General features: G+C 44.5%; 1 protein-coding gene across 1 annotated transcript in view; it reads left to right on the top strand.

Moving 5' to 3' along the window:
* Nucleotides 1-26,708, top strand: part of MED12L (mediator complex subunit 12L) — a 479,380-nt gene that overhangs the window by 27,050 nt on the left and 425,622 nt on the right. Inside the window, exons 3-4 of the mRNA XM_075937725.2 lie at nt 3,732-3,923; nt 6,075-6,234. Of these exons, the coding sequence (XP_075793840.2) occupies nt 3,732-3,923; nt 6,075-6,234 (352 nt within the window). The remainder of the gene's footprint in view (nt 1-3,731; nt 3,924-6,074; nt 6,235-26,708) is intronic.

Below are 26,708 nucleotides of genomic sequence, written 5' to 3'. Positions count from 1 at the left end.
AATTTTGGTTGGATGTATTCCTTGAGGTTTCACCACATGACATAATCTTTAATTAAAGATTAATCTTTCATACCCAGAGACTCCAGGACAATCCTGGATGGCTGGCAACCCTAGCTTTTGGTATTTCAGCAATTTCAGGTTCAATCAAAAGAGGCAGTTCCCTCAAGCAGTTTTGCTGAGATTAAATCAAGAAGTATTGGAAATCTTGTGAATCTGTGCTCAAAAAATCTGCATAGACATTTGAACCTTTATAGGCTTATTCATGCCTTTCAGGCTTTGTGTATTGTCACTGATGATGGAAGGGAAGTGGATATTGTCCTGATCGTAGCTGAGGGCTTGTCTACATGCCAGGAAACTGTGTGGCAAGGCAGGGTATGAATCTGTAGGACTCTAGCTTGCTTCACAATAATGTTCCACATGGACACTATTACAGCCCACAGAGTCCTGGAGTGAGGCTTAGCAGATTTCTACTTCAAAATACAGTACACAGAGTCACACTACAGAGTGTTCATTGTGTTGTAAGAGTGTCCACGTGGGATATCACTATATGGAAGCTGGTTTGCTGTAGATCAGGGGTCTCCAAACTACGGCCCGCGAAGCTCTCTCATCCGGCCCGTGGAGACTGTGACGGGGAAGAAACTCCCCGCACTAACAGCCCATCCCCTGGAGAAGCGCCGAGCGGCGCAGCGCCGCGGAGCTGGGGCGGGGAAGAAACTCCCCACACTGACAGCCCCTCCCCCGGAGAAGCGCCGAGCGGCGCAGCGCAGCGGAGCCCAGGGGAAAGCCCACGGGGAGGGGAGCGAGGGCGCACAGCCGCAGGCGCGGCAGGCGAGGAAGGCGGCAGGACCCAGGAGGAGAAGGGGCAGGGACGCCAGGGTGAGCGGCACGCCCCGTGCGTGCCGGCTCAAAAGGGGGAGGGGCCGGAAGGACAGGGGCGGCCGGCACTCACTTTCTTTTGGGCAGGCAGCCAGGAGAGGGAAGCCGGAGGAGCCAGCGGGACGGAGGAGGGACTCTGGACCCGCGCAGCCCTTGCCCTGGGCAGCGAGACTCCCCGGCCGGGGGTGCGGGGGATCGGAGCCGCCAACGGACGGCCACACGCCCTGCGGACCGACGGCCGAGCCCGGGCTCTGCGCGTCCCTCACAGCAAGAGGGGTTGGGACTTGGCGTGGACAATTGCTCCCTATTGGCCAGTGCGTTCTTATCCTATTGGCTAGCTCTCTCATGAGGTCACTAGTGGGCTGGGCTCTATTTTGGCATCCAGGAAACAATTTCACCATTCACACTAATACAGGTGTTCATGTGTAGTGTATCAATGTGTTATTAAATAATAACTGAATAAAATAATATTAAATAAATAATTAAAAACAACATCCATGTTTTGATTGTTTTTTATTTGGACCTCAAGTGTGTAGTCGGCCCCCGAACTGCTGTTTGATAGTTAATGCGGCCCTCGGGCAGAAAAGTTTGGAGACCCCTGCTGTAGATCAATGGTCTTCAACCTTTTTAACTACAAGATCACTCTTTCAATTTAAGTGCACTGTAAGATCTACCTCAAACCCAAATACCCTTGCCCCACTTCCTTCCCACACCTTCTCTGAGGCCCTGCCCCTGCTCCACCTTCTCTGAGGACTCATCTTGTTTAATTCCATCCCTCTTCCTCCCTGAACCTCATTCGCTTTCACCAGGCTGGGGGAGGGGGTTGAGGTGCAGGCTCTGCTCTTGGGCCAAGGAGTTTGGAGTGTGGGATGGAGCTTAGTTTAGGGTGGGAGATTGAGGTCCAGGAAGAGTTTCAGGGTGCAAGCTCTGGGAAGGAGTTTGGGTACAGGGGGACTCTTGTCTGGGTAGGAGGTTGGATGTAGGAGGAGGTTCAGGGTTGGGACAGGGGTTCAGGAAGTAGTTTCTGGCTGGGCACCATCTCACAGAGCTGGCTTCACGGGAGTGGAGCAGTGGAGTTAAGGCAGACTTGCTCCTGCCCTGGAGTTTCATCACTCCTGAAAGTAGCTGGTGTGTACAGCAATGGCTCCATCGCACCACATGCTGCCCCTCATCTGCAGGCACTAAGTCCACAACTTCTACTGGCCATGGTTCCCCAGTATTGACCAGTGGTGTCTGCAGACCAGGACAGCCTGTGGAGACCCCCTCCTCTATCTCTCGGGGGGCTGCAGGGACATGCCAGCTATTTACAGGAGCAGCAGTTACCACAGGGATAATTACTCCAGCCGTGACAGGCTTGGCATTTTAGAACTCAGTACTCAAAGAATAAAATGTAAGTGTAAAAGCGAAATGAAAGTGATGGAATGTACAGACCAGTCAAAACCAAAAATAACCCAGTTTGCAAGCAGGAAAAGAAGTAGCAGCAACAACCCATGTATGTGTTGGGTCAGGAGAGGTGACTGAAGGACTGTGTATGTTTGTGAAAATGACAGAGACATACACAGTGTGTGAGTGACAGAGATTTGCATTGCCAAGCTCCCTCTATCTCCTTCTTTCTGTGTAGAGATGATATACAGAAGTGGGGGGAGGAGGGACACCCTGACATCAACGCCTCCCTTTCTGCCTTCCACACCCTGCACAGCAAGCAGGAGGCTCCCAGGGGGGCTGCTCCAAGGCAGAGGGCAGGAGCAGCATAATAGTGGGTGGAGCGGCAACTGAAGTACCAGTGCTTGATAGCTCCCTGGCCAAACCAGTCAGGATCACCTGTCAGAGGCTCCAAGATCTACCAGTAGATTCCGATTTACTGGTTGGTGACCACTTCTGTAGATTGATATCCAGGCTTGCTGAGCAATGATTTGTCATGTAGACAAGCCCACAGTTGCCTTTTAAACAAAGGGAGTGTGGGGAGGGCAGGCCCACCGACCAGGTGAGGGGCAAAGAAGACAACTACCCTGGTGCTCAGCAGTTCAAATAGCTCCAAGGATCGGCTACCACCACCCTTTAAAATCCCTTTAAATCACCACTGGAGCCCAGCATGAAGTGCTGCAGAGTCCTGGGTGGCACGTCCCAGATGGCACATGAGCAGGTTGCATGGTCCATGTGGTGCTGAGGGCCGGCGGCCCCCAGCCCTTTTGCCTGAAGCACTGCCCCTTCTTAGGAGCACAGAGCCGTGTCCCTCCTCCCTGGCCAGGGGGTCCAGTAGATTGGTTGGCTTGCCTGTGTGAGGGAACACGGGCATGCACTCACACACAATGTGCTATAACGATGAAAGATCAAGGAACAATTAGAAATGTATTATGAGATTATTTTAGACTTGCATTATGGTTTCATTCCAGCAAAGGAGTTAAGCACATCCTGAACTTTAAACAGGTGAGGAATCCCATTAAAACTGGACTATTTATGTACTTAATGTTTAGGACACTTTAAAATTCTTTCCTGGAATAGGTCTAAATTGGGGGTAATGTCCTACAGAAGAGACTTGGGAGTGTGGCTTATCCTGTAATCATTGCAATTATGGTGTCCAGTGCATTTTTTATCACTTTATCGGGTATCTTCAAACACATTTCTTGTTTACTGCTTGGCTTTATTGGCTTTTGTCTCTTATGACTAGTAATGGTGCTCTTTGGTGCTTAGGAAACTCCAACTCTGAGCCCCAGGGAATTAAAGTGTAATCTTATTAAATTGATAGCTTAGACTACAGTCACTACATCTGTTCAAATGGAAATCCTGTGTGTGTTAATGTACAATAGATGCTTACTTATTGCATTGTTTTATATTTGTGTTTGTTTTTCCACCAGATTGGGGCTTATTTTAGCAGCATATTAGCAGAAAAGCTAAAGCTTAATACTTTCCAGGACACAGGAAAGAAGAAACCACAAGTAAATGCCAAAGATAATTATTGGCTGGTTACTGCTCGCTCTCAGAGTGCAATTCACAACTGGTTCACAGATTTAGCAGGAAGTAAACCACTGACCATTTTAGCAAAAAAGGTATAAACAGATTTTTCACTCTCCTTTTTTTTTTAATGTTCCTTGGATTTTAGAGTTAGAATGTTTATGTAATACTTTGTTTATGTTTATGTTGACCATCTCTGCATGTATTATTAAAAAGGGACCTGATCTCATTCTGTATCAGTGCCAAAGCAGGCTTTCTACAAAATTATTTTAGTAAGGGTGTAGATGGATTTGGACTCATCTGTATACATAACAGCGGGGAAATGTTTTTTCTCGGTCCAGAGATGTACAGTAATGGGAAAATTAGCATATTTTAGGGTCCCCACTGAAATCAGTGATTTTTGTCATTGACTTCAACAGGAGTAGGACGATGTCTTTTACCTTCTTATTCAAAAGAAAAGAGGGCAAATTCCCAAACACAGTCTAAACTGTGAAGGCCTTCATGCAAACTAGCTACTTTGCTTTGGCTAAAGTTAATCTTGGGTAACCAGGTTCTCTATATACACACTTAAATGTTTTCTGTCTCATTGCAAGAATTCTGCTCTAAAAAAATTTCTCATAACAAAGTGGAGGAGGTTGATGGAGTATTGAGAGAGATACTTTGTTTTTACTCCAACCATCTTGAATGCCATTTATGTTGACGACAGAAAATTTTTATGTAAATTCTTTTTCTTGAACCATTATTATTCCTAACATTTTGCATAGGTATGATAGCAGCATGTTTCCAACAGCTCAAGAATGGGGGAAGACTTTTTGCTTTGTGTGTGTGTGTGTGTGTGTGTGTTCAAAACAGCATGAAGGATCTGAAAAAATATTAGTGTGAAACTAGGAGAAAATTCTATCAAATTCTGATCAATTAAGAATATTGAGACAATGAAGACAAATGTCAGTGTGGCTGTGGAAATCTTAATGTGCCTGAGTATGAAACTGAAACCAAAATAATTAAATTGGTGTCATTAGTTACTTTGGTATAAATCTGCCTGAGACAATCTTGTGGGCTACGTCTACATTGGCCCCTTTTCCGGAAGGGGCATGGTAATTTTTGAAATCGCAATAGGGAAATGCGCGGGGGATTTAAATATCCCCCGCGGCATTTAAATAAAAATGTCCGCCGCTTTTTTCCGGCTTTTAGAAAAGCCGGAAAAGAGCGTCTACACTGGCCCCGATCCTCCAGAAAAAGCGCCCTTTTCCAGAGGATCTTATTCCTACTTTTTCCGGAGGATTGGGGCCAGTGTAGACGCTCTTTTCCGGCTTTTTCTAAAAGCCGGAAAAAAGCGGCGGACATTTTTATTTAAATGCCGCGGGGGATATTTAAATCCCCCGCGCATTTCCCTATTGCGATTTCAAAAATTACCATGCCCCTTCCGGAAAAGGGGCCAATGTAGACGTAGCCGTGTGGAATAAGAGTGCCCTATGAATTCAAATTGAAATACGTTACTCTTATTTCTTCATAAGTTTGTGCATAGAGATACTGAACTGAAATAAGTAAAAGAATTAGACCAATTTTGGTTCTGGTTTCTGTGTTTCCAAGTCATTTGACTAGAATGAATAGTCTAGGAATATATACCAGATCTTGCCAGGAGTGCGGGATTTCTATAATAAGAGTTATGCTCATTAATGACCAATAAAGTTAATTTCTTAACTTAAAAAAAGTTAATCTCAGAAGTTGTGATACTGAATGGATCTTTTAGACTGTATACTTGCTTCATAGTAAGTGGCCAGGACACTTAAATACCTTAATAGTTGGATAATTGACCTCCCAATAACACCACAATGGGATGCTAATAGTGTCAGGTGTCTGGTACCATAGAGTGGATGAACCACTGGTATTGAACATCAGAGAGATACTGTATAAAAAATACTACCAATGTCAAAGATGATAAAAACGGCCATTATTATACCGGGGCAGCAAGCTGAGCATTCACTTCTTACTCCATAGTTCGAGTATATTTTGGAAAAAGTGCTCAATAGGTATGTTTTCCTTCTTGGATAATGCTTCAAAATGTTTTACAAAATTATTCCTTAGATATGGAAAAATTAGATCTCCTGAGATTATGGTTTAACATAAGATTCCTTCGGAAGTGTATTTTAGAACTAAATAGCAAAGGTTTATAGAAACCCAAACTGATTTTCTTAGAATTTGTTATATTGGATTTGACATAGTATTTATTTTCTGTTCTGTTCTAGGTTCCTATTCTTAGTAAAAAAGAGGATGTCTTTGCTTATTTAGCAAAATATTCTGTGCCACTACTGCGAGCAGCATGGCTGATCAAGATGACATGTGCCTACTATGCTGCTGTTTCCGAAGCTAAAATTAAAAAACGTCAAGCTACTGATCCAAATATTGGTAAATGAACAAGAATTCTAATTCTACCTGCATTGTAGTAATTGAATGGAACTGTTGTTTTTATTCAGTGTTCTGGTGTTGCTAGGGAAGTATGTAGCAAGGAATCATTTACATTTTTATTCTCCTGCTTCGCTTCTTCCCAAACCTTTAAAATATAAAGCACTGTAAGATATAAATTTTGCAATTTACAATTGCAATATACAATTACCCCTCCACCTGGGCGATCATATCCCAAATCTCTAATTACTTTATTAAAAAGGATGTACTGTATTTTCATCATCACCTGGTGATGTCCCTCCCGAATGCAGGGAGCTCTTCTGAAGGGCCTATAACCATTCAAGTTCCTCTTATTATCAAATTAAGGACTTATAAGGGCCAGAGGTTCTTGTATGCTAGGATGAATGTTGTCCTGGAGTGAATTGAATTGCTACTTTGAAAAGCTTCAAAATTAAATTTGTAAGCTTACATTTTAGGTATAATTATATTAAAATTAATGTGGGAGCACTTTTCATTTTACCAATGGGGGTTGAATATTGCCTTCTGGCACCAACCAGAAGAACTAGGCCAAGTACTGACTGTACCATATATGTGAACATGGAACTACAAAGAGCTTTCAAGAACAGCGAGACGGCATGCTTTTTCAGAGAAGGGGAGAATTTGTCTTCCTGCTGAACTCTAACTTGAAAACATATTTTCAGGCTGTTCAAGGCTGGAGATACTATATTTCATGTCAAATTATATGTGTATACATACAGGTTGGGCTACCTGAGCCAGATCTGTTCTATATATCTTTGTCAGTGTTGTCAGAATTATCTAGTATGGGCTCTCTGGGGCAGGGACAGTCTCTTCTCTCTTCCTTGTCTGTACAGTATCTCCCAGAATGGTGCCATTGATTATGGTTCCTAGGTACTACCAGAACATAAATAATAATTGGAACAAGCCTGCTCTTGGAGGAAATATGCCATTTTTCTGGTCTGGTATTTGGCTATGTCATTAACATGGTCCCTCTTGTTCTCACTACCCATTACCCATTTTCCATTTCCTCTGACCCCAACCCATCATTCTCACTGCAGATTTCTCTTTTCCGTTGTCCAGCTGTATTTCCTCTTCCTAAATCCTCACTCTTGAGCTTCCTCTTGCCACTCTTCCATGTTTTCAGGTTTGCACTAATTTATTATTTGTATTCTAATGTCTGGGAATCCCAATTAAGGATCAGGGCCACATTGTGCTGGACTCCTTATAAATAACCAGAAAGACAATCCCAACCAATCTTCCTCCATTTTTTCCATCTACATGTGGAATACGTTTTAACTGTGGGCACTCTGCTAATCAATTGAGTAGCTTTTTGAATTTCTCTTTGGTGGCCACCCAGTAACTTAGCTTACAGGGAACACTGGTCTCAAGCCCAGAAAGTTTATAGGCTAAATAGGCGACAAGACATAATACAGTAGAACCTCAGAGTTACAAATGCCGAAGTTATGAACTGACCAGTCTACCACACACCACTTCTGGAACTGGAAATATGTAATCAGGCAGTAGCAGGTACACTACTGTAAATACTAAAAAATAAAGGGAAAATATTTAAAAAAATTGATCTGGTAAGGAAACTGTTTTTATAATCTCCAATCCTTTAATTGTAATCTAACTCACTAAATTAAAGCGAGAGACCTTTTGTTTTTTACCATCATGCTGCCACATTTGTATGTACCTGCTCTGAGCACCTGTGAGATGTCTGGCTGACTTATCTTGCTAGTATTTTATATGAATACTTTTCCAGTTACTATTTGTGGGTTTTCTTCCCATAAATTTGGCTTTGAGTAACATATTATAAGCTAGGCAAGCATGTTTTTCTTTCTTTAAAAAAATTTTTAGATAACTTGCTCCTCTAATGGGGATGTACAGAAATAAGTGTCTGACCCAGTCTTTCAAAAATTCTGAAGGTTTTTGTATTTTGGAAGATTTAAAATAGTAGTGGATGGAGCCAAAGAAACCTGTGGAAATGCTGCATGGTGCCAGCATTGTTAATACTAGATGTGATATTTTATTTTCCATGCTACGTAACTTGGGGCTTCAGATTCAGAGTCAGACCAGGAAGGAGGCAAACTGAACGCATATGCATATACAGTATGGGTTTTTTTCTACTGGCAAACACATTAACAAAATGAACTAATCAAGTTGATTATAAAATTGACTTTACATTATAAAGCTACCTTAAACGAATGTTAAGATTGCAAAATCTAGCACTCAGAAGTTAAGAAATGCCAGGTCTGAGGTTACTCATGTAACATTAATTTGGTCGCTTAGGATACGTCTACACTGCACACTATGGCTATGTCTAGACTATATCCGTCTTTCGAAAGAGGGATGTATATTAAACATATCAAAATTGCAAATAAAGCTGGGATTTCAATTTTACTTCATTTGCATAACAGTGGCTGCATGTTGTTTTCAAAATGGGTATCTCGAAAGTGAAACTGCTGTAGACGCGGTTCTTTGAAAAAATCCCTTTTTCGAAAGATCCTGTAAACATTTTTTTTGAGGAGTACAGGATCCTTCGGAAAGTTTTTTTTTTCCTGAAAGAATTGCATCTAGATGGCAGTTTCACTTTCAAAATACCCCTTTTCAAAAGAATGCAGGGCCACCATTATACAAATGAAGCATGGGAAATTTAAATCCCAACTTCATTTGTAATTTCAATATGTCTAATTTACATCCCTGTTTTGAAAGAGGGATGTAGTTTAGACATGCCCTTATTTAGTCTGATGCAGGCTTCCCTAATGTAGATGTGCAATCTCGATTTAGAGCCTCAGAAGGCACCGGGAGGAATAACTTAGAATGGCTCTGGTGAGGGGCTATTCTGAAATAGCAGTCGTTCAGTGTCTACACATACCTTATTTTGTATTAGCTGTTTTGGAATAGGTGTTATTTCTCATAGAATGAGGCTAACAGATTTTGGAGTAAGCTGTCCATTATTTCGAAATATCAGAATGGCTGTGTAGACCAGGGCTACTCAACACGCAGTCCATGGGCTGCATGTGCTCTGCGGCCTGTTTTTGTGGCCCATGGTGTGGTTTGGATTTACACAGGCCTCAACACGTGTCCTGTAGGTGGGATCCTGTGAATATGGCCTCCACTGGGAACACTCTCCATAATAGCGAGTCAATATAATGGTCTTCTGTTGATATGCGTTTTAGTAGTTAAATTCGTGGACTGTCATTGCTCATTAAAAGTTCTGTCATATGGATGGAAATCGGGTAAATATTGCATTTTATTAATATCAGCAGAACTGACTTAAATGGGGCCTGCATGTTGTGTCGTTTTTGCCTTAATCTTTGTATTCATGCCCGCCAGTGTGAAAGAAGCTATTTGCATCTATATTTCCAAGTATATGCAAACACACTTAAGTTGCGGCCCTCAGCATGTGCAGTAGGTATCATTGTGGCCCCCGGGGCTTTCAAAATTGCGTAGCTGTGGTGTAGACGCTCTCATTGTTATTTCAAAATAATGCTAGTTCTCTCAAAATAACAGTGCAGTGTAGATGCTGCAGTTAGTTAAGTGACGGTCAGGATTTACTGCTGAGGTGTCCTTACGGGTCTCTGGCTCTGTTGATAACAACCTGCTTGAGTGTGTGCTCAGTGATGTGGGCTGTCAGCTTGTGCACTTAGTCTGCACAGCAGACCCCAAGAGAGCCTCCAAAGACCACAACCCAGATAAGGATCGAAGGCACCCGCCCAGGTTTATTAAGCGAAGTACAGTAATAGTTGTCAGTAGACTCTACTGAACCACTACGCATATGTACCCCGTAACAATGGAATGATTCAATCAGTGGGAAATTTCCATTGCCCCCTAAGTCATACAAAGACTGTTCCCCCAAGACATCACTTTACATACAGGTACAAACAAATTACAGGCAGTCCCCGGGTTACATGGATCCGACTTACATCAGATCCCTACTTACAAACGGGGTGAGGCAACCCCACACTAGCTGCTTCCCCCCAGCAGACTAGGGAGACGCGAAGCTAGCGCCCCCCCCCCCCAGCAGACCAGGGAGACGCGGAGCGGCTTTTCTCAGCAGAAACCTCAGCTTGAGAATAAAGGACTGAGGGAAGTGAGGTGTGGGAGAATAAAACTGACTCTGGAGAAATGTTTGGCTAGAGTTTCTCCTACAATATGTACCAGTTCCGACTTACTTACAAATTCAACTGAAGAACAAACCTACAGTCCCTATCTTGTACGTAACCCAGGGACTGCCTGTATACATCACTGCTGATGTATCAGGTTGCTACCCTCTGACATTGTCAGGTTACCACCCTCTGCTGCTATTTAGATACCGCTCATCACCCTACCTCATGGTTTAATTAGATTATCTCTATCCATCATGCTGTTATTTTAGACTCTTTCCTGAACCTGGGTCTGTATCTGTGAAGAGTGGGTGCCAAGGTCTTTTTGAATGAGCTAGTGGTACCATGTGCTTTCCACTTATGACCAGAACCAATTATTGTTCTACACCTGGGCCTATTATCAATTAGAGTTTTGCACACTCAGCCCTGTTCATGTTAAGTTCTGTGAGCAGGGGCCTGCCTCTTGCTCACAGCTAAGGTTTGCTTTGTTAGCCGTGTTTTGTCTGTTAGCTACGTCTCAGGCTTCTAACTTGGCCTGTGCTATATGGACTGATGTTTTAGGCCTTTATCTTACTACAGATGCACCCTTAGTGCATATGAATGTTGATAGAGTCTTTAAGTACATGATTTCACACAACCCTTTCCCACAGATCCTGGGCTCGTTCAGTTTGCAGGATGGTGATCTGGACACTCAAAACTGTTTAATATAGGTTATTAATCTTTGTGGTTTTGCTCTAGGTGTTGGCCTACAATAAGTATAATTTTGTTTGTGGCATGGGACAAATGTTAGGGGTATCTAGGTTAATGTGTTAAAACTTGTTAGTTAACTGGCAATCAGCTAACTAGAGTTTGAATGGAAGCAAAAACTTGAGTCTGCCTGCTTGTACTCATGCTACTAATGAAGTCAGGCAAAGGGATATAAAATACAGAAACTAGATTTTTTTTTTCCCGTAATTGCAATATTGATATTTTTTCTGTAAAATGTGGCATATGCCAAAAATATGGCATTTTGATAAGATATAAAGATTTTAATAGTGCATTTTTGGGATCACCCGTATAACTCACTTTTGGCTTTGACAGTCTCTTATTAATACGTCTATGCTAAACTTATGCTGATAAATCTTTTGTGCCACATAAATATGTTTTGATGTCACGTACAAGTGTTCTGAGAGAATTTCAGGACAGAAATGTATCCTTCCTCTCAAGATACATTACAAATCATCAAGAGAAGTAATTTGTGACTTTAGAAGAGCTGCTTTTGTGTCTCAAGAGATGAAATGCTTGTACATCAACCCACTCTGCCATCCAGCAAGGAACAAGTAAATGTGGATTTACTGGCAAGATGAATTTTCAGGTTGCATTTCTATCTTATTAGATAGAGATTGTGTCTTTGGAGGGCAGCCTTCTGAGGGATCATAAATATTTGAGTTTAAAATAATTATAATGAGAGTTATCTGTAAGCTCACATTTTCCTCTGAGAACTTTAATTTTATGTCTGTCTTTGGAAATGGGGCTGATAAATCTTATCCGATTTTGAGCATAGCTGGACAGTATAGGTATAAAGGAGAAGTGTGCAACCACCTCAACCCCAATCCTGGTTGGGCTAATTCTGAATCCGATAGATTTTCAGGGTAGATTAGAGCAGCCCTCAAGCTTCTCTAAACAAAGTTTGGGTAGAAACATCATTTAGGGATGAATTTATTAAAGGGGAAACTTCATGTGATAGTAAAGAGTACAGGAAAGAAACTAGTAAACTATAGCTAGAAGCTAGTGAGTAGTGGTCAACTGTAAAAGAGTCCTATTTAAACATAATACACGAAGGGAAGTAGCTATTAATAAAATATACAAGGGCATATGTACTAATGCTCAATGTCTAGTTCATGTCTTCGTATTTAGAATGCTTATCATGAAATGACAGCACTGATTTAATAGGCGTCATGGAAACTTGGTAGAAAGAGGATATTCAATGGAACACAGTAATATTCAGGTAATGACAGTGCAGGGTCTACTGGTGGGGGAGTAGCATAGTATGTGAGAGAAAATATAGACTCAAATAATGGTACCATGGAATCTCTATGGATAAAAATTCCATGCTTGCCCAAAAGGAGTACAGCAGTAGGACTTGACCACTTGACCAGGATGTTGATGGTGACCGTAGAATGCTCAGGAAGATTAGAGAGGCTCTTATAATAGGGGATTACAACTATTGTCATAGTTGTATACCTCTACACAGCAACATTATTTGGAAATAATTAGCTTTACTTCAAAATAACTTAGTCTGCATCTCAGCAAGCAGTTATTTTGAAGTGTCAAAATACTGTCAAGCTGGAGGACTTCTTATTCTGACTCCTGTAACCCTCATTGTAGGAGGAGTAAGGGAAGTCAGAGAGAGAGTGCTCTATTTTGAAGTAAGTGCTGTGTAGATGCTCTCAATTTTGAAATAAACTATATCAAAATAAGCTATGCAATTGACGTAGCTCAATTGGCGTAGCTTATTTCGAGCAAAGCCCTGCTGTGTAGATGCACCTTTAGGGACTGGGTATATGATCTCAGAAAGAGATGTAGAAATGAAATGTCTAGACACATTGAAATGATTTTTTTCTTGAAGCAGCTGGTCCTGGAACTCGCAAAGAGAAGAAGCAATTCTTGACATAGGCCTAAGAGGAGCACAGGATCTGGTCCAGAAGATGGATCAAGCTGAATCGTGCAGTAACAGCAACCATAGTGTAATTAAAATTAGTGTCCTTGCATGGTAAAAATACTAAAAAAACTCAACCACAACATTGTTTAATTTCAAAAAGAGGAGCTACACAAAAATGAGGCAGCTAGTTAAATGAATATAAAAAGGAACAGTCTCAAGGATGAAATGCCTGCAAACGGCATGGAGGCTATTCAAAATCAACATAATGGTACCATGGAATCCTCAAACAAAATGTGTATCCCGAATAAAAAAATAGAAAGAAGACCAAAAATGCTGCTGCTGTTAAACAGAAGAGTAGAAGAGCACTTAAAGGTAAAAAGTCATCTTTTAAATATTGGAAGTTAAATACTGTGATGAAAATAAAAACAAGTCTAAACTCTCTGGCAAGTCAAGTGAAAATATAAGGCAGTCTAAAAAAGAATTTGCAAAAGACACAAACAAATGGCATTAAAAAAAGACGTAAATTGGAACAGGAAGCTTGCCGGGAATCCATTCAGTGGCCCCACTGAGGTATTTAAGACTCTCAGAGAAGTCAAGATCATTGTGGGAAAGCTGCATTAATTTTTTACATTTTCCTTGACTGCAGAGGATATGGCTGAGATCCTCACATCCATGCAGCTCCTGTGCCTAAATAGGATGTTCTTTCTGAAAGTCTTTGACAACAGTTCTCACTCAGATGCTCTTCAGGCGAAGTAAGGAATCCTGGAACAATAGAAAATGTTCAGTAACTGGTCAAAAGATAGGAATTAAAGGGTAGGAATAAATGGTCAGTTTTTACAATGGAGAGAGATAAATACCAGGATCCCTCAAGCATCTCTACCAGTGCCAGTGATGTCCAACATAGTCATAAATGAGCTCAATGGTGGAGTGTCAAAATTACTCATGACTGATAAATCCAAAGTTGACTGTGAAGAATTACAAAGGGATGTCACTAAACTGGATAACTGGGCAGTAAAATGGCATGTGGTGTTAAGCGAAGGTAATGTACCTTGGAAAAAAAATAATCCAATGTATACCTACAAATGAATGATAGCTAAATTAGCTGTTAATGCCAAAATCTCTTTCTTAACTGGTATCTTGGATAGTTCTCTGAAAACATCTGCTCAAGATACAGAATCAGTCAAAAAAGGGAACAGAATATTAGGAAGCCACTGGGAAAGGGATAGATAATAAGACAAAATATGAAACTGCTGTTAATATAAAAGTATGGTACACCCACACGTTGAATACTGGTCTGTGGTCACTCATCTCAAAAATGCATATTAGAAAGTACACAGTACAGAGAAGGGCAACGAAGAGTATTAGGGATTTGGAAAAACTTCCATAAAGGAAAGATAAAAAAGATGGGGACAGTTCATTTTAGAGGAAAGATGACTAAGGGGGGATATGTTGGAGGTTTATACAGTTGTGAATGGTATAGACAATGAAAAAGATGGTGGTGTTTACCTCTGTAAAACACAGGGCCACCCCGTGACATTAATAGGCAGCAGGTTTAAACAAACAAATGAAATACAGTCACACAACACAGTTAATCTCTAGTATTCATTGCTATGGGATGATGTGAATGTTAAAAGTATAACTGGTTCAAAAAATAGATAAGTTCATCCGTGGCTTATTAGGCAAGATGGGGAGGGGCACAACCCCACGCATTGTCCCTACATTTTCAATTTCCAGAAGCAGAGACTGGATGACAGAGAACAGATCACTTGAAATTGCTGTGTTCTGTTAGTTCCTTCGGAAGCATCTGGTCCTGGCCACTGTCAGAGACAGGATACTGGCTAGGTGGACCATTGATCTGAATGGTATGGCCATTCTTATAATCTTATGCTAGCTGTCAAGGGGCTGTTCTGGTGTCTGGACATCATCAGGGCATATGGACCCTGTGTCCAAGCCTTTCTTTCGAGAGCTGGGATGGATTTACCTAGAGATTCTCTTGCTCTGGAGGGATCCACTACCAGCCAGATTTAAGTCTGCTTTCTACCAGGAAAAAATACATAACGTTTTGCTTAGAGTCCAAATATTTCCTTTGGGTTGGCATTTTAAAAATGTAAATCCTAGATGTCTGTCACTGTGGGAGAAGGATGAGACCTGATAGGATTTTGACAGCTGGGATAGGAAGGCTGATAAAACAAATAACATCATGGGAAATCTGTTATTCCTCCATCACTGTGTTTTCTTAGAGGCTATCACACTTTCCACATCCTGCCTTAAGGGTTTAGGTGCTTCTGGCTGTTGCAACTCTCCTTGCTTTTAGGACCCAGCATTGCCATATACATCCCAGTTTGGATGCTTTTTCTTTCCACCAGCTTCTTGCTAATTGAATATGCATGGCATAATGGCAGTATATTTATAGAGCATCCCAAATTGTCTCTATTAATGTATAACATGGCAACCAGCTTAACTCAGTGGAGAAGTAACTGAAGGAGAGAGTGCAGTGCAGTAAAGACGGGAGGTGGGGAACTTGGGATCAGCACAGTTTTGTTGGGATCCAACAGTAGCAAGAGGGGCATCTCACTGGACAACTATGTTTCTGGTGCTGTGGTGAAACTAGGATAAAACTCAGTTCTGCAAGAACCATTGAGAACATGAGTTCGTGGATTGCCCCTCCAAAAAGATATTTGGTAACCCTAACCAGGACTATTAAGGAGTGTGCTGAACTTTGGCAACATATTTGGTACCCTAGTTGTAGTGCATCTCAATTTAATATACAGGCAGTCCCCGGGTTACGTACAAGATAGGGACTGTAGGTTTGTTCTTAAGTTGAATTTGTATGTAAGTCGGAACTGGCGTCCAGATTCAGCCGCTGCTGAAACTGACCAGCGGCTGACTACAGGAAGCCCGAGGCAGAGTTGCTCTGCCCTTGGCTGCATGGAATCAGCCGCTGATCAGTTTCAACAGCAGCTGAATCTGGACGCCTAGGACAGAGCAGCTGGGGTGCTGCCGGGTAGGTCCCCGCAGGGGTGGCGCTGCGGGGACCAACCGGGCAGCACCCCAGCTGCTCTGCCCCAGGTGTCCCCAAGTCAGCCGCTGCTGAAACTGATCAGCAGCTGATTCCAGGAAGCCTGGGGCAGAGCAACTCTGCCTCGGGCTTCCTGTAGTCAGCCGCTGGTCAGTTTAATCAGCGGCTGACTTGGGGACACCTGGGGAAGAGCAGCTGGGGTGCTGCCCGGTTGGTCCAGTAGTGCCGAGGAGGGGCGCTGCAGGACCAACCCAGCAGCCCCAGCTGCTCTACCCCAGGCGAGAAAAGCCTGGTCTGCTGGGGGGCGCACTAGCTGCGCCCCCCAGCAGACCAGGGAAACCCGGACGGCGGGATCGCGGAGATGCGCCGCGGACCCGCCCGCATCCTCCCCAGCTTTGCTCCGTGTCTCCCTGGTCTGCTGGGGGGGTCTCCAGGAAGACGAGGAGCAAAGCCACGGAGGGGCTCGGGCAGCGGGGCAGTCCAGGCGCTTCTGGGCTGTCCCATTGCCGGCTTCCACCGAGGCTTTGCAAAGCCTCGGGGGAAGCCGGCAGCGGGACAGCCCAGGCGCACCTGGGCTGCCCCGCTGCCTGAGCACCTCCGCGGCTTTGCTCCGCGTCTTCCTGGTCTGCAGACCAGGGAGACGCAGAGCAGCTTTTCTCACCCTGGAGTACACGGGTGGCGGGACCGCGAGGTCCTGCAGTCCGTGTCCTCCGGGGCGAGAAAAGCCCCGTTCGTAACTGCGGATCCGACATAAGTCGGATCCGTGTAAGTTGGGGGCTGCCTGTATATCTGCTTTTTTCAGTTGTCTACAAATCTTCCCTTACAGTTTTTTTTCTTTCTGTTGAAAGAATTAAACTATTTTTAAAAACTTGAATGATAGTAACATGTTGCATTAGATCTAGGACATGGGGAGAAAGAGGTGGCCAAACAGTATATAATTGTTCATCTGCAGTGATTTGGAAAAAAGCTCATGTGCCACACCCATGGAGAGTATTTTCAGAATATAGGGTGTCTGAGAGCATTTTGCACTATGCATAGGTGTGTCTTGATCTGGCCCACGAAGTCTTGTAGCTTATTCTGTCTGGGACTGAGATCAGGCCATAACATAGGCCAATGCTAACTCATCTTCTGAAGTTATTCCAAGACCTTTCTTTCTCTCCACTTCCTATATGCCACCCTACAAAGTAAGTTGGGTTGTGCACAGTGCATTCAGGAAATGTGAAGGAGAAAGTGGTACTTTTGTCCTTCAAATAAATCAAGCAAGAGAGTGACACACGGGCTCAACCATGCTGGCCTTAAATCATGCAAGTAGTTGCCCTGAAATGACTTTCAAGCTATAGGATTGTACTTTATTTTTGTAATTACTGTTACTTGAATGTTGCTGTCATTAGAAAGGATTGTATCAGAGTATGACACATGTTGAATGTGTAAGGGGACTGTTAGCCCCTTACTAAAACTGTGGGAGTTTTTGGTTCGCCAGCTCCCAGTATCAAAAGGGAAAGGGTCCATGAGAAATCAGGGCCCTGAGACTGATAGACCCCAGAGACAATGGAAAGCAGCCAACACCAGCTCGGCCTGATTGACAGGTTGGACAGGCCAGTGAGGAAAGTAAGAGGCCAGGCCCCATCCTCCCTGTGAGCTGGGATTTTTCTGGGTCTCTCTCTGAGCAAGGAGAGAGCTGAGAGACAGCTAAGAGGAGCAAGCTGTGTGGAGAAGCAGTCCTGCAGCAACAGAACCAGGCACATACAGCCCAAGGAGTGCAAGCTGTGCTGAGGGGCAGTTTTGCAGCAACAGAGCCAGGCACACGCAGACCCTGTGTTGAGCAGCAGACTGGCACTGCTCAGAGAGCCAAAAGGGACAGAGAAGCAACGCAAGGAGCTGGAGACTGGCAAAGCAGCACAGCCTGCAGCTGGGTGTGGTGAGCAGCTGGGACCAGCAAAGTGTGGGGACAGGCTCTGGGCAGGGAGATATCACCAGCCAAGAGGCCCAGCAGGCCAGACTGGGAGAGGGGTCTGGCCACTTAGAGCTTGAGGCTGTGTGGTCACTGCCAGAGCAAGCATGTCCAGCCTGCAGCCCCCCTACAGCACATCCAGGGCCTCTAAGGGGCCTATAAGGAAGAGACTGTGGACTGTCCTTACACTCTGCAGACTGCTGTTTTGATGTTCCCGTGCTACAGAGCAGGGCTGTGTATTCTCATTTAACCATTCTCATTTTTTTTCTTATTCTTTTCTCTTTAATCAGTTGATGTTTAATAAATTGTATTTGCTTTGAACCTTATGAAATGATCACTGGGCCAAGAAAGCATGCAGTGTGAAGAGAGCACCTCGGAGTGGGGACACCCTAACTTCTGCCCCTAGTGACTACAAGGTTGGGGATTAAGCCCCAGGAAACCTGAGCCCAGCCTTGTTGGGGTTTCAAGGACTCTGCTACTCAGGAGAGTGGAGGGGGAGCCCTCAGGATCAGGGAAGCCGTGGGGTAAAGGAAGTAGGAGCGGGGACTCAGATCCTTTTGCTGGTCCATTTCACCGGGGTGGTATAGAAGCCAGGAAAGTTCCCCACAATAGCGGGACCATTCCCCCGCTTACAAATGGATAAATCAACTGGGAAACACAAACAAGCAAAACAGTGATGTAACATCAAAATAAAATTGTATTTGTAAAAATCTGCAAACTTCCACTGACTCGTTATAAATACTAAGTATATTTGTGGAGGATTCCCCATCCTCCTCTTTTGTGTGCAGTGGAATATTAATTCCTTGGAAGTGAACAGAAAATCTCTTCTAATTAGAAGGTCAGAGAAAAAGAAAAGGCACCCGTAAAACTTTAAAAAAAGTCTTAAATCATTGGCTAGACGCCATTAGACTAAAAAGGATTTTTTTTCAAAACATTACATATTTCATGCTTAAAGAAAAGCAAACCTGGCTCTAGGCAAGCAAATGTACTTTTAATCTGTTGGATGAGGAGTTAAGTGTATATGGCATCTTTAGAAGCTGCACAGTTCAGTTAAAGGGACAGAAAGATTGGAAGGGCAGGGCGCACATGCCTCAGAGAAGATGCTAAGCATGGGGAGAGGGATTTTTGAGTTCTAATCTCAGCTTTTTCACTTGCTCCCTGTCCCCATGGCAAGGTGGTAATGGGGCCAGGTCCACAGTCCGGGAAGGAGCAGGGCTGAAGGGTCAGGGCTGGGACACTCAGCCCTCTGTGCTGTCCAGAGCATAGTGCCCCCCACCTCTCAGAGCTGCATGGAGTGTGCTTGGCAGTGATTTAAAGGGGCTCCAGCTGCTGCGGTGGCTGCAGCAGTGGCTGGGAGCCCTGGGCCGCTTTGAACGGATGTCCCCTGGGCAACTTCCTCTCTGCTCCCCCCTGTTGGCAGGCCTGTGCCTGGGTGACCTTGTAAAGTCATAGAATCCTAGGGCTGGAAGAGACCTCTGGAGGTCATCAAGTCCAGCCCCCTGCCCAAGGCAGGACCAATCCCAACTAAACCATCCCAGCCAGGGCTTTGTCAAGCCGAGACTTAAACACCTTTAGAGATGGAGATTCCACTACCTCCCTAGGTAACCCATTCCAGTGCTTCACCACCCTCCTAATATCCAACCTAGACCTCTCCCACTGTAACTTGAGACCATTGCTCCTTGTTCTGCCATCCGTCACTACTGAGAACAGCCTCTCTCCATCCTCCTTTTGGAACCTCCCTTCAGGAAGTTGAAGGCTGCTATCAAATCTCCCCTCATTCTTCTCTTCTGCAGACTAAATAAACCCAAATTCCTCAGCCTCTCCTCGTAGGTCAAGTGCTCCAGCCCACTAATCATTGGTTGTCCTCTTCTGGACCCTCTCCAATGCGTCCACATCCTTTCTGTAGTGGGGGCCCCAGAATTGGACGCAATATTCCATCTGTGTCATTTAATCCCCTGTGACACTTCCCCCATCTGTAAAACACGGGTGAGGATATTACTTCAAAAAGTGCCCAGTATGCATGCAGCACAGCATAAAATGTGGTCCCTGCCTGAGAAATTTACACTCTGAGAAGAATAAATGAAGGTTCTATATTTGAACATATTTATTTTTACATTAATTTTAAAGAGTAATTTGGAGATGGCAGTTGTACTGTTTTGGGTTGGGCTTAAATGGAAGGAGGTGCCTGGCATACTGGGAATTGGCTCTGTAGTCAGCAAGGGCAAAGATAAGAGAAAAAGGGGAGAGAAGTGAAGTAGAATTCCCAAGCAAAGATGATGATGATAGTACCTGAGAACAGCCAGGCAGAGAATACTTGAGCAGGACTAAAAGGCATGGAGGGCAGTTGACATTGGGTGGGAGTAGGGGAGAGGAGGTCTGTGGAGGGATTCCAGGTGAGGTGACCTTGTCCAAGTGGCAGGCAGATGAATATGTTTATTTTTAGGAGTTGCATTCTAAGTGGAGACCGAGTAGAGGAGAGCAAGATGGGAATGGTGGAGGGCAGAAAGATGGCTCTTTATCCTTGTAAGTATTTAACGAATGAATGCATGAACAAGCACATTAGCAGCAGGCACAAGAGTCTAAATTTGGACATATTGGAGGGAAAAAAACAAGTAGGATTTGGTTACTGCTGGGATTTTGGGGTATGGAGAGGAACGGAAAGTAAGAGGCTGTGGTTGAAAGGAAGAATGGTTATCAATAGTAATAGAAAAAAGAAAGGCAAGAAAATGTCTAAGAAGAAATAAATCCTTGGAAGGAGGCTTGTGAAGATTGCTTAATGTTTGCGCTATGGTTGGAGATGCAGAGTAAAACAGAAGTGGTAAATAGTTACAGCATTACTATTCCTAGGTAAAAACTTCATCATGTTTTAAAGGGAGTTTTAAAGGGGGAAAACTTTCTGGAGATGCCCAGATTTCAACCTAACTCCAAAGATAAAGTTACACAAACTCCCAACATTAGAAAATAGGAAAATTAAATCATCCAGGCAGACTTAACTCTGTTCTCTTTCCTGCTTATGTTCTGTTCTTTTCATAGACACGTAGATTTTGGAGAATAAGGTCAAACAGAAAGAAACAGAATTTTTTGCAGCCTCTGGCAGTCTGGCTTTTTTCTCAAAGTGAATTGTCATGGCATCTGAAAGCAGTTTTTAAATCTGAACAATTGTTTTAAAATTGTTGACAGTTATTAGTTTAACTTAGGAATGGATAATTTGACTGTATAATACTATTGCCTGTTACTATGAATGTATTTTGACTGAACATTAGTAGCAACAAACTCTCAAATCAATAAACTTGAGCTACAGTGGTAGAAAACAGAATTATTGATTCAGCACAGCACTCATTCAGGAGTCAAAGTATGAAAACGGGAGATAATAGGTGTGATACTGGGGAACTAGTGTCCCAAAAAGGTATAAATGTAGAAGGGGAAAAGCAATGTTTACAGTGTAAAATGTAGTACATTCAATAGAGGGTCTGCAATGAAAGTAAATGAAACTTTTTAAGTTAACTTAACCTACTTTTAGTTGTGCATTTGGCAGTTAAGACCCTGGTTTTGCAAATCATTCAAAAGACAGAATCTTTGTGTCAGTGCTGTTTTGCAAGTATATTGATTTTGTATTGGCACCAATAGATAAAGGTCTCCTAATGAACTGGCAAAATGAACGTGCTTTGTTGTCCTGGGTTTTCCTTAGCTCACCTAGACTTCTGCCCAGATCTGGCCTTCCATATTCTGTTCAATCTAAGGATGACACAGTTGTGCAACTCTGTTAAGATTGATTTCCCGAGACACAGTAATAAATGGTAGAGAGGAGTCTATATCCTAATGCTTAGATCGGGCATTCCAACCCATATGCAGCAATTTCTGTCTCAGGGTGAGGAGAAGGGGGTGCTTTTTTGTAAATGTGGACTGCATTTTTTTAAATATAAAGGAGTTCAAAATAATCATGAAATGAATGCACATAAGAGAAGTTAATGAAAAATTTGAGTGGAAACAGCGATTGGTAAAATGATTTTGTTATAACATACTAAAAATTTCTATAGTAGTAAAGGTTTTATAGAAATTACCTTCTGGGATCATGGCAGGCAGCACAGCTACCATGGCCCACTGTTACCTCAGCTGCCTCTTCCTGCTGCAGTTCTACCTGCTCTGCAAGACCAGTACCAGCAAGATTGGATGGGGCTTCCAGTCAGCAGGGCCGGGCCTGGGCCGCTCCTCGCAGGTGGGGGGGTGCAACCCCCCCGGCTCTGCTTTGCTGCCACCAGCCCTGCCCACCCATCCCCCTGTAACACAGCGCTCTCCCATCCCCCTAACACAGTGGTTCTCAAACTGTTTGACCTGTGGTCCACCTGGCTCAGTGCAGACCTTTCCATGGACTACTCATTGCTAATGGAAACTTGCCATTAAATACATAATTATGCCCAAGCCATTTTGCTAGTGTAATGGCGAGGGAGAATGGTTTAATTTAATTTAACCAGTGAGAGAGGAAATATTAATTTAAATTATTAAACAGACTATTTGCTTTAACTTTCTCATGTTAGTTTATCAAACTTCATTTTAAATTTAATATTTTATTTTATTTATGTCCAACACAAAAGGTTTCCATGTTTTATTTATGGCAGGAGTCGGGGGCCACTGACCCACAGAAAAATCAGTTGGGGACCACACAAGTGAGAAACAAACAAAATTCACCAAACACCCCTTCAAAAACTCCCAACCCTCACTGATGTGGCCCCCAACTGAGACACCTCACTCCCCTGGCACTCCAGCAGCACCAAGGGAGGTGGCAGGACAGAGAGGAGTGAGGTTCAGGGCTTCCCATAGACCAGATTCACTTATCTATGGTTCCAGAATAAGTGGGATGCAGGAGGGGGTTGAGGGTGTGAGGTCTGAATGGGAGGTAGGGTGCAGGAGCAGGGTGTTTGGCCAGGGGAGAGGGGCAAGAGCAAGGGAAGGTGCTGTATGTGGCCAGCAGGGAAGGTGCAGGAGTGGGCTGGGGTAGGGTGTCTGGCCAGGGAGGAGGGGGTAGGAGCAGGCTGAGGGTGCGGGGTCTTGATGGGGTGTGTGTGTGTGAGGGAGCTGTGGTGTGGGGGTCTGGGCATAAGAGTGTCGGGGACACTTGTCTTCGGGCTCCATGCTGGTTGCAGGCATGTCTCCTGTGATTCTCTGGGAGCAGCAGAGAACCTCCAGGCAGCACATGCAGGCAAAGCTTGGGTGGTGTCACTGGACATGCGGTGCAGGCAGCACCTCTTCATAGTAGCGTGTAAACTTAGATGCTGGTATTTGGCTGCCCTGTAGCACTTAACTCTCCTCCATGATGATGGTGAACCCTCAGGAGTGGCCCCATGTCTCCCAGATACTTGATCAGCTGGAGAGGCTTCAGCCAGTCCCAAGGGGTCAGGCTGCCACCCAGATCTGAGCCTGGGGCCCTGAATGGCCGGGGAGGGCCATGAGTGTGTGTGGAGGCTAGAACTGCTTTTAAAATGGAGCTGGAGGTTAAAGGCAAAACAAGGGCTGTGGGGTGAAGTCCTGCCAGTGTCTGCCTGGCATATGCCATCAGCTTGAGAACCACACTGGGCATCCACACTGCTGCCAGGAACTCAGCCAGCCTTGGCCTGGCCCTGCAGGGGGCACGTGCCCTGAGCTCCAAAGTGCTTTTTGCCAGGAGCACCACCCCCAGGCTTTGGTGCCCTGTCCTAGAGCTCTGCTTGACTGGGAAGGCAGAAGAGGCGAGCACTTCCCCTGCCTCCAGTAGTTACAGCATCAGCATTTCCTTGGCCCTGGTGGAGGGATGCTGCCTTCTGCCCCTCATCCAAAGCAAAGGGGGGTGTCCCCTGGGTCTGCTGATGGGTTCTATGCTGCCCCCCCTGGTTCACAGATGCTGCTGCTGCTGCTTTCTTGGGCAGCCTGTTCCCCACTTCCTGCTGGAAGGGGGGTGGTCTCAGCCTGTCCCCTCCCCCCCAACATGGGGCCAGTCTGGATTTTCTGTCCAATGTGTATGGAAAGGGGGGAGGGGGGAAGAGATGCCCCTGCAGAGCGCAGCGCGCCGGCTGCCACTTGGGCTCCAGCAGCTTCGGCTCCATAGGCTAGCTCTGGTGGCAAGAGCAACAGCTCCCTGGGAGAAGGGGAGTGCTTCTTCCCCGTGAGCCCGATAGTGCAGTGAGGCTCGGGGCTTTCTCTCCACCTCCCCAGCGGGAAGCCGGGGCTGGTGCTCCAACCTCACAAGGGAGGGTGAGGCTGTACCGCCAGCGCGGGCTCCCCATTGTGGGAGAAAGGGGGGGGCTGAGCTCTAGCCGCAGACCATATGCAAGGTGACCATGGAGTCCCTCTCGTACGAGCCTTCATTCTCCAAAGTCTGAGTATGTTTGGACCCAGTGTTCATGTTGGGGCCCAGATACTCTGTAATCTGTAACGATTGGTGGAGTGCATTTCAGGGCTTGGTTGAAATGGGGCTGTGTCCTATCACCAGTGACTGGTAAAAGACCCAAAACACTGAAATAGGTTTATGCCTCCATGTTCTGTTCTTGTTTCCTTAAGTCAGACAAGGGAGCCTTCTCCTGATTTTTGACTTGGCTGGTTTAGTGTGGGGTGCCTTTTGTCTGTGGTTATTAAAAAAGTGCTCTCTGGTGGAATTTGGTCTGCCTTTTTTTCCCTCCCTTCCCTCTCTGCTCCTGCTCTCTCCTCTCCCTCCCCCCACTCCATTCCGTTCCTCTACAAGAGAAGTTCATCTCTATATCAATGAGGCAGATTTGCAACTTTTTGGGGGACTTGCCACTTTGCTCATTGCACTGCCTCACCTTGTTCCTCACTGCCTCTAACTTTGTGTTTCACCCTTAGCACTTTTAGCTCTGGTTTACACTAGGGAGTTATTTTGAAATAACCCCCCTTATTTCAACATAATAAGCGGAGCATCCACAATATGAAGTGTGTTTTTTTTTTTTTTTTTTTTTTTTTTAAAAAAGGTCTGGTTATTTCAAAATCTGGACTCCTGCTTTCCTCTGGGAATAACACTTATTTTGGAATTATTTCAGGAGTTATTTCAAAGTTAGTTATTTCAAAATAATTTCTTCGTATAGACATGTCCTTAGTGTAGCAGAATTTCTTCTCTTTCGGCCCGAGGTTGGGGGTGTGGTACATGTTACAACAGAGCTTTTCCCACCTCTTGTGACCCTTCCAGCTGCGGTGTATGGGTGCAGCAGTAGATCTGCTTTGCTGCCATATGCTCCACTTGATGGCTGGGGGAAAGGTCTGGCAGAACCAGGCCCTCTTTCCCCTCCCTGTTGGGAAGAAAATTGGGGAGATGGTGGGGTATTTGCAGTACTCAGTAAAATTAAGAAAAGAAAATCGCTAGATGAGAATCTGCCCCCCCACCCCAGTGATGTGTGTTTTAATTCAGCTGCTGGTGGGTGGCTGGGCTGCTGAGTTCATCTCCTGTGTGAGTTCAGGCCACTTTCCTTTTCTCCTCTTCCTTCTGTGACAGTCACTTACCACAACAGCAGGGAGGCAGGAGGCACTGTCAGCTCCTTAAGCAGGGGTGGGGAACCTAAGGCCCAGGGACCAGATGTGGCCTTCAGCTTGCCTGGATCTAGCCTCCAAGGCTCAGGGCTCCCCACCCCCAGCATTAGGGAGCCCATGCTGGAGCTCCAGCCCCCTCTCCTGCCACCCTGCCATGGGGCTGGAGCGTGCAGAATCTACTAGCCTGGGCTCTCCTATGCTGTGATTTGTGAGGGGAATATGGGGAGTGTCTTTCTCTTCACGTGCCATGTCAGTGAGGGTTTTGTTTTGTTTTGGGGGTTTTTGTTTCTCACTTGTGTGTGGCCCCCAATTGATTTTTCTGTGGGTCAGCAGCTCCTGACCCAAAAAAGATCCCTACTCCTGTTTTAAGGGGTCTGCTGCGTGCTCAGCAATCATGGATGGAGAAGAGGAAATGAGCAGACTTCAGAGAGAAGGGGGAGAGACTGAGGGTGCCAGTGTGGGCTTGATGTGTCATTCCCTTCCCTATCTCAAGACCTCTCTAATGTCCTTTAATCCTGTGACCAGTGCTGCCTTGCTTCTCTTTTACTTTTTCTTCTGTTCCTTTGCTGTAGCTCTTTTCCCTCTCTCATTCCCCAACCTGTTATTCGTTTGTATAGGACATACAATGTTCTGGGCACTTACGCGCCTGCTGTCTCCTGTTTCCTGCTTTTCCTATTCCACTCCAGTTTCTGTCCTTTTTTTGCTCTTACTGCTGTTCCAAACAGTATTTTGGATGGACCCTAGGAAGGTTACAGTTTTTACCACTGCAAATACATGTTCGTGTTCCCTAATCATGGTGAATAGCTCTGCTAGAGATTTTCTTAGAGACAGCACATCACACTATCCCATGGAGATAAAAATGACTACCTTTGAGTACCAAAGGCATATCTTTTCAGCCTTGAATGAATAATGGTAATAGTGCATTTAAACCAAATTGGATGAAGCTTATCTCTTATTAAAGAAGAAAGAAAAATAAATATGTTAAGTCCTCTGAGCAAAGTCCATATCCTCAGTGGGTGTAACTTGTGGCATCAGTAATTTCAGTTTACATCAGCTGAGGCAGCAGCTGAGACAGTATTTGTGAAGAAAATGTTGTTCTGTTTACTGGAAAGGGAGAGCCAGTTGTACGTCAGAGAGAAAAATAGGTGGGTGCATACTTCTGGTTTCAGTTCTGTCTTCGGTCAGTTCCATTATGACACGTGGAGGAGGCTCATGATTATCAGAATGACACGA

The sequence above is a fragment of the Pelodiscus sinensis genome, chromosome 10 (genome assembly GCF_052426305.1).
Source record: "Pelodiscus sinensis isolate ZL-2025 chromosome 10, ASM5242630v1, whole genome shotgun sequence".
NCBI lineage: Eukaryota > Metazoa > Chordata > Testudines > Trionychidae > Pelodiscus > Pelodiscus sinensis.
Note: the sequence above shows the minus strand (reverse complement) of the source record. Positions and strands in the feature narration are given on the sequence as shown.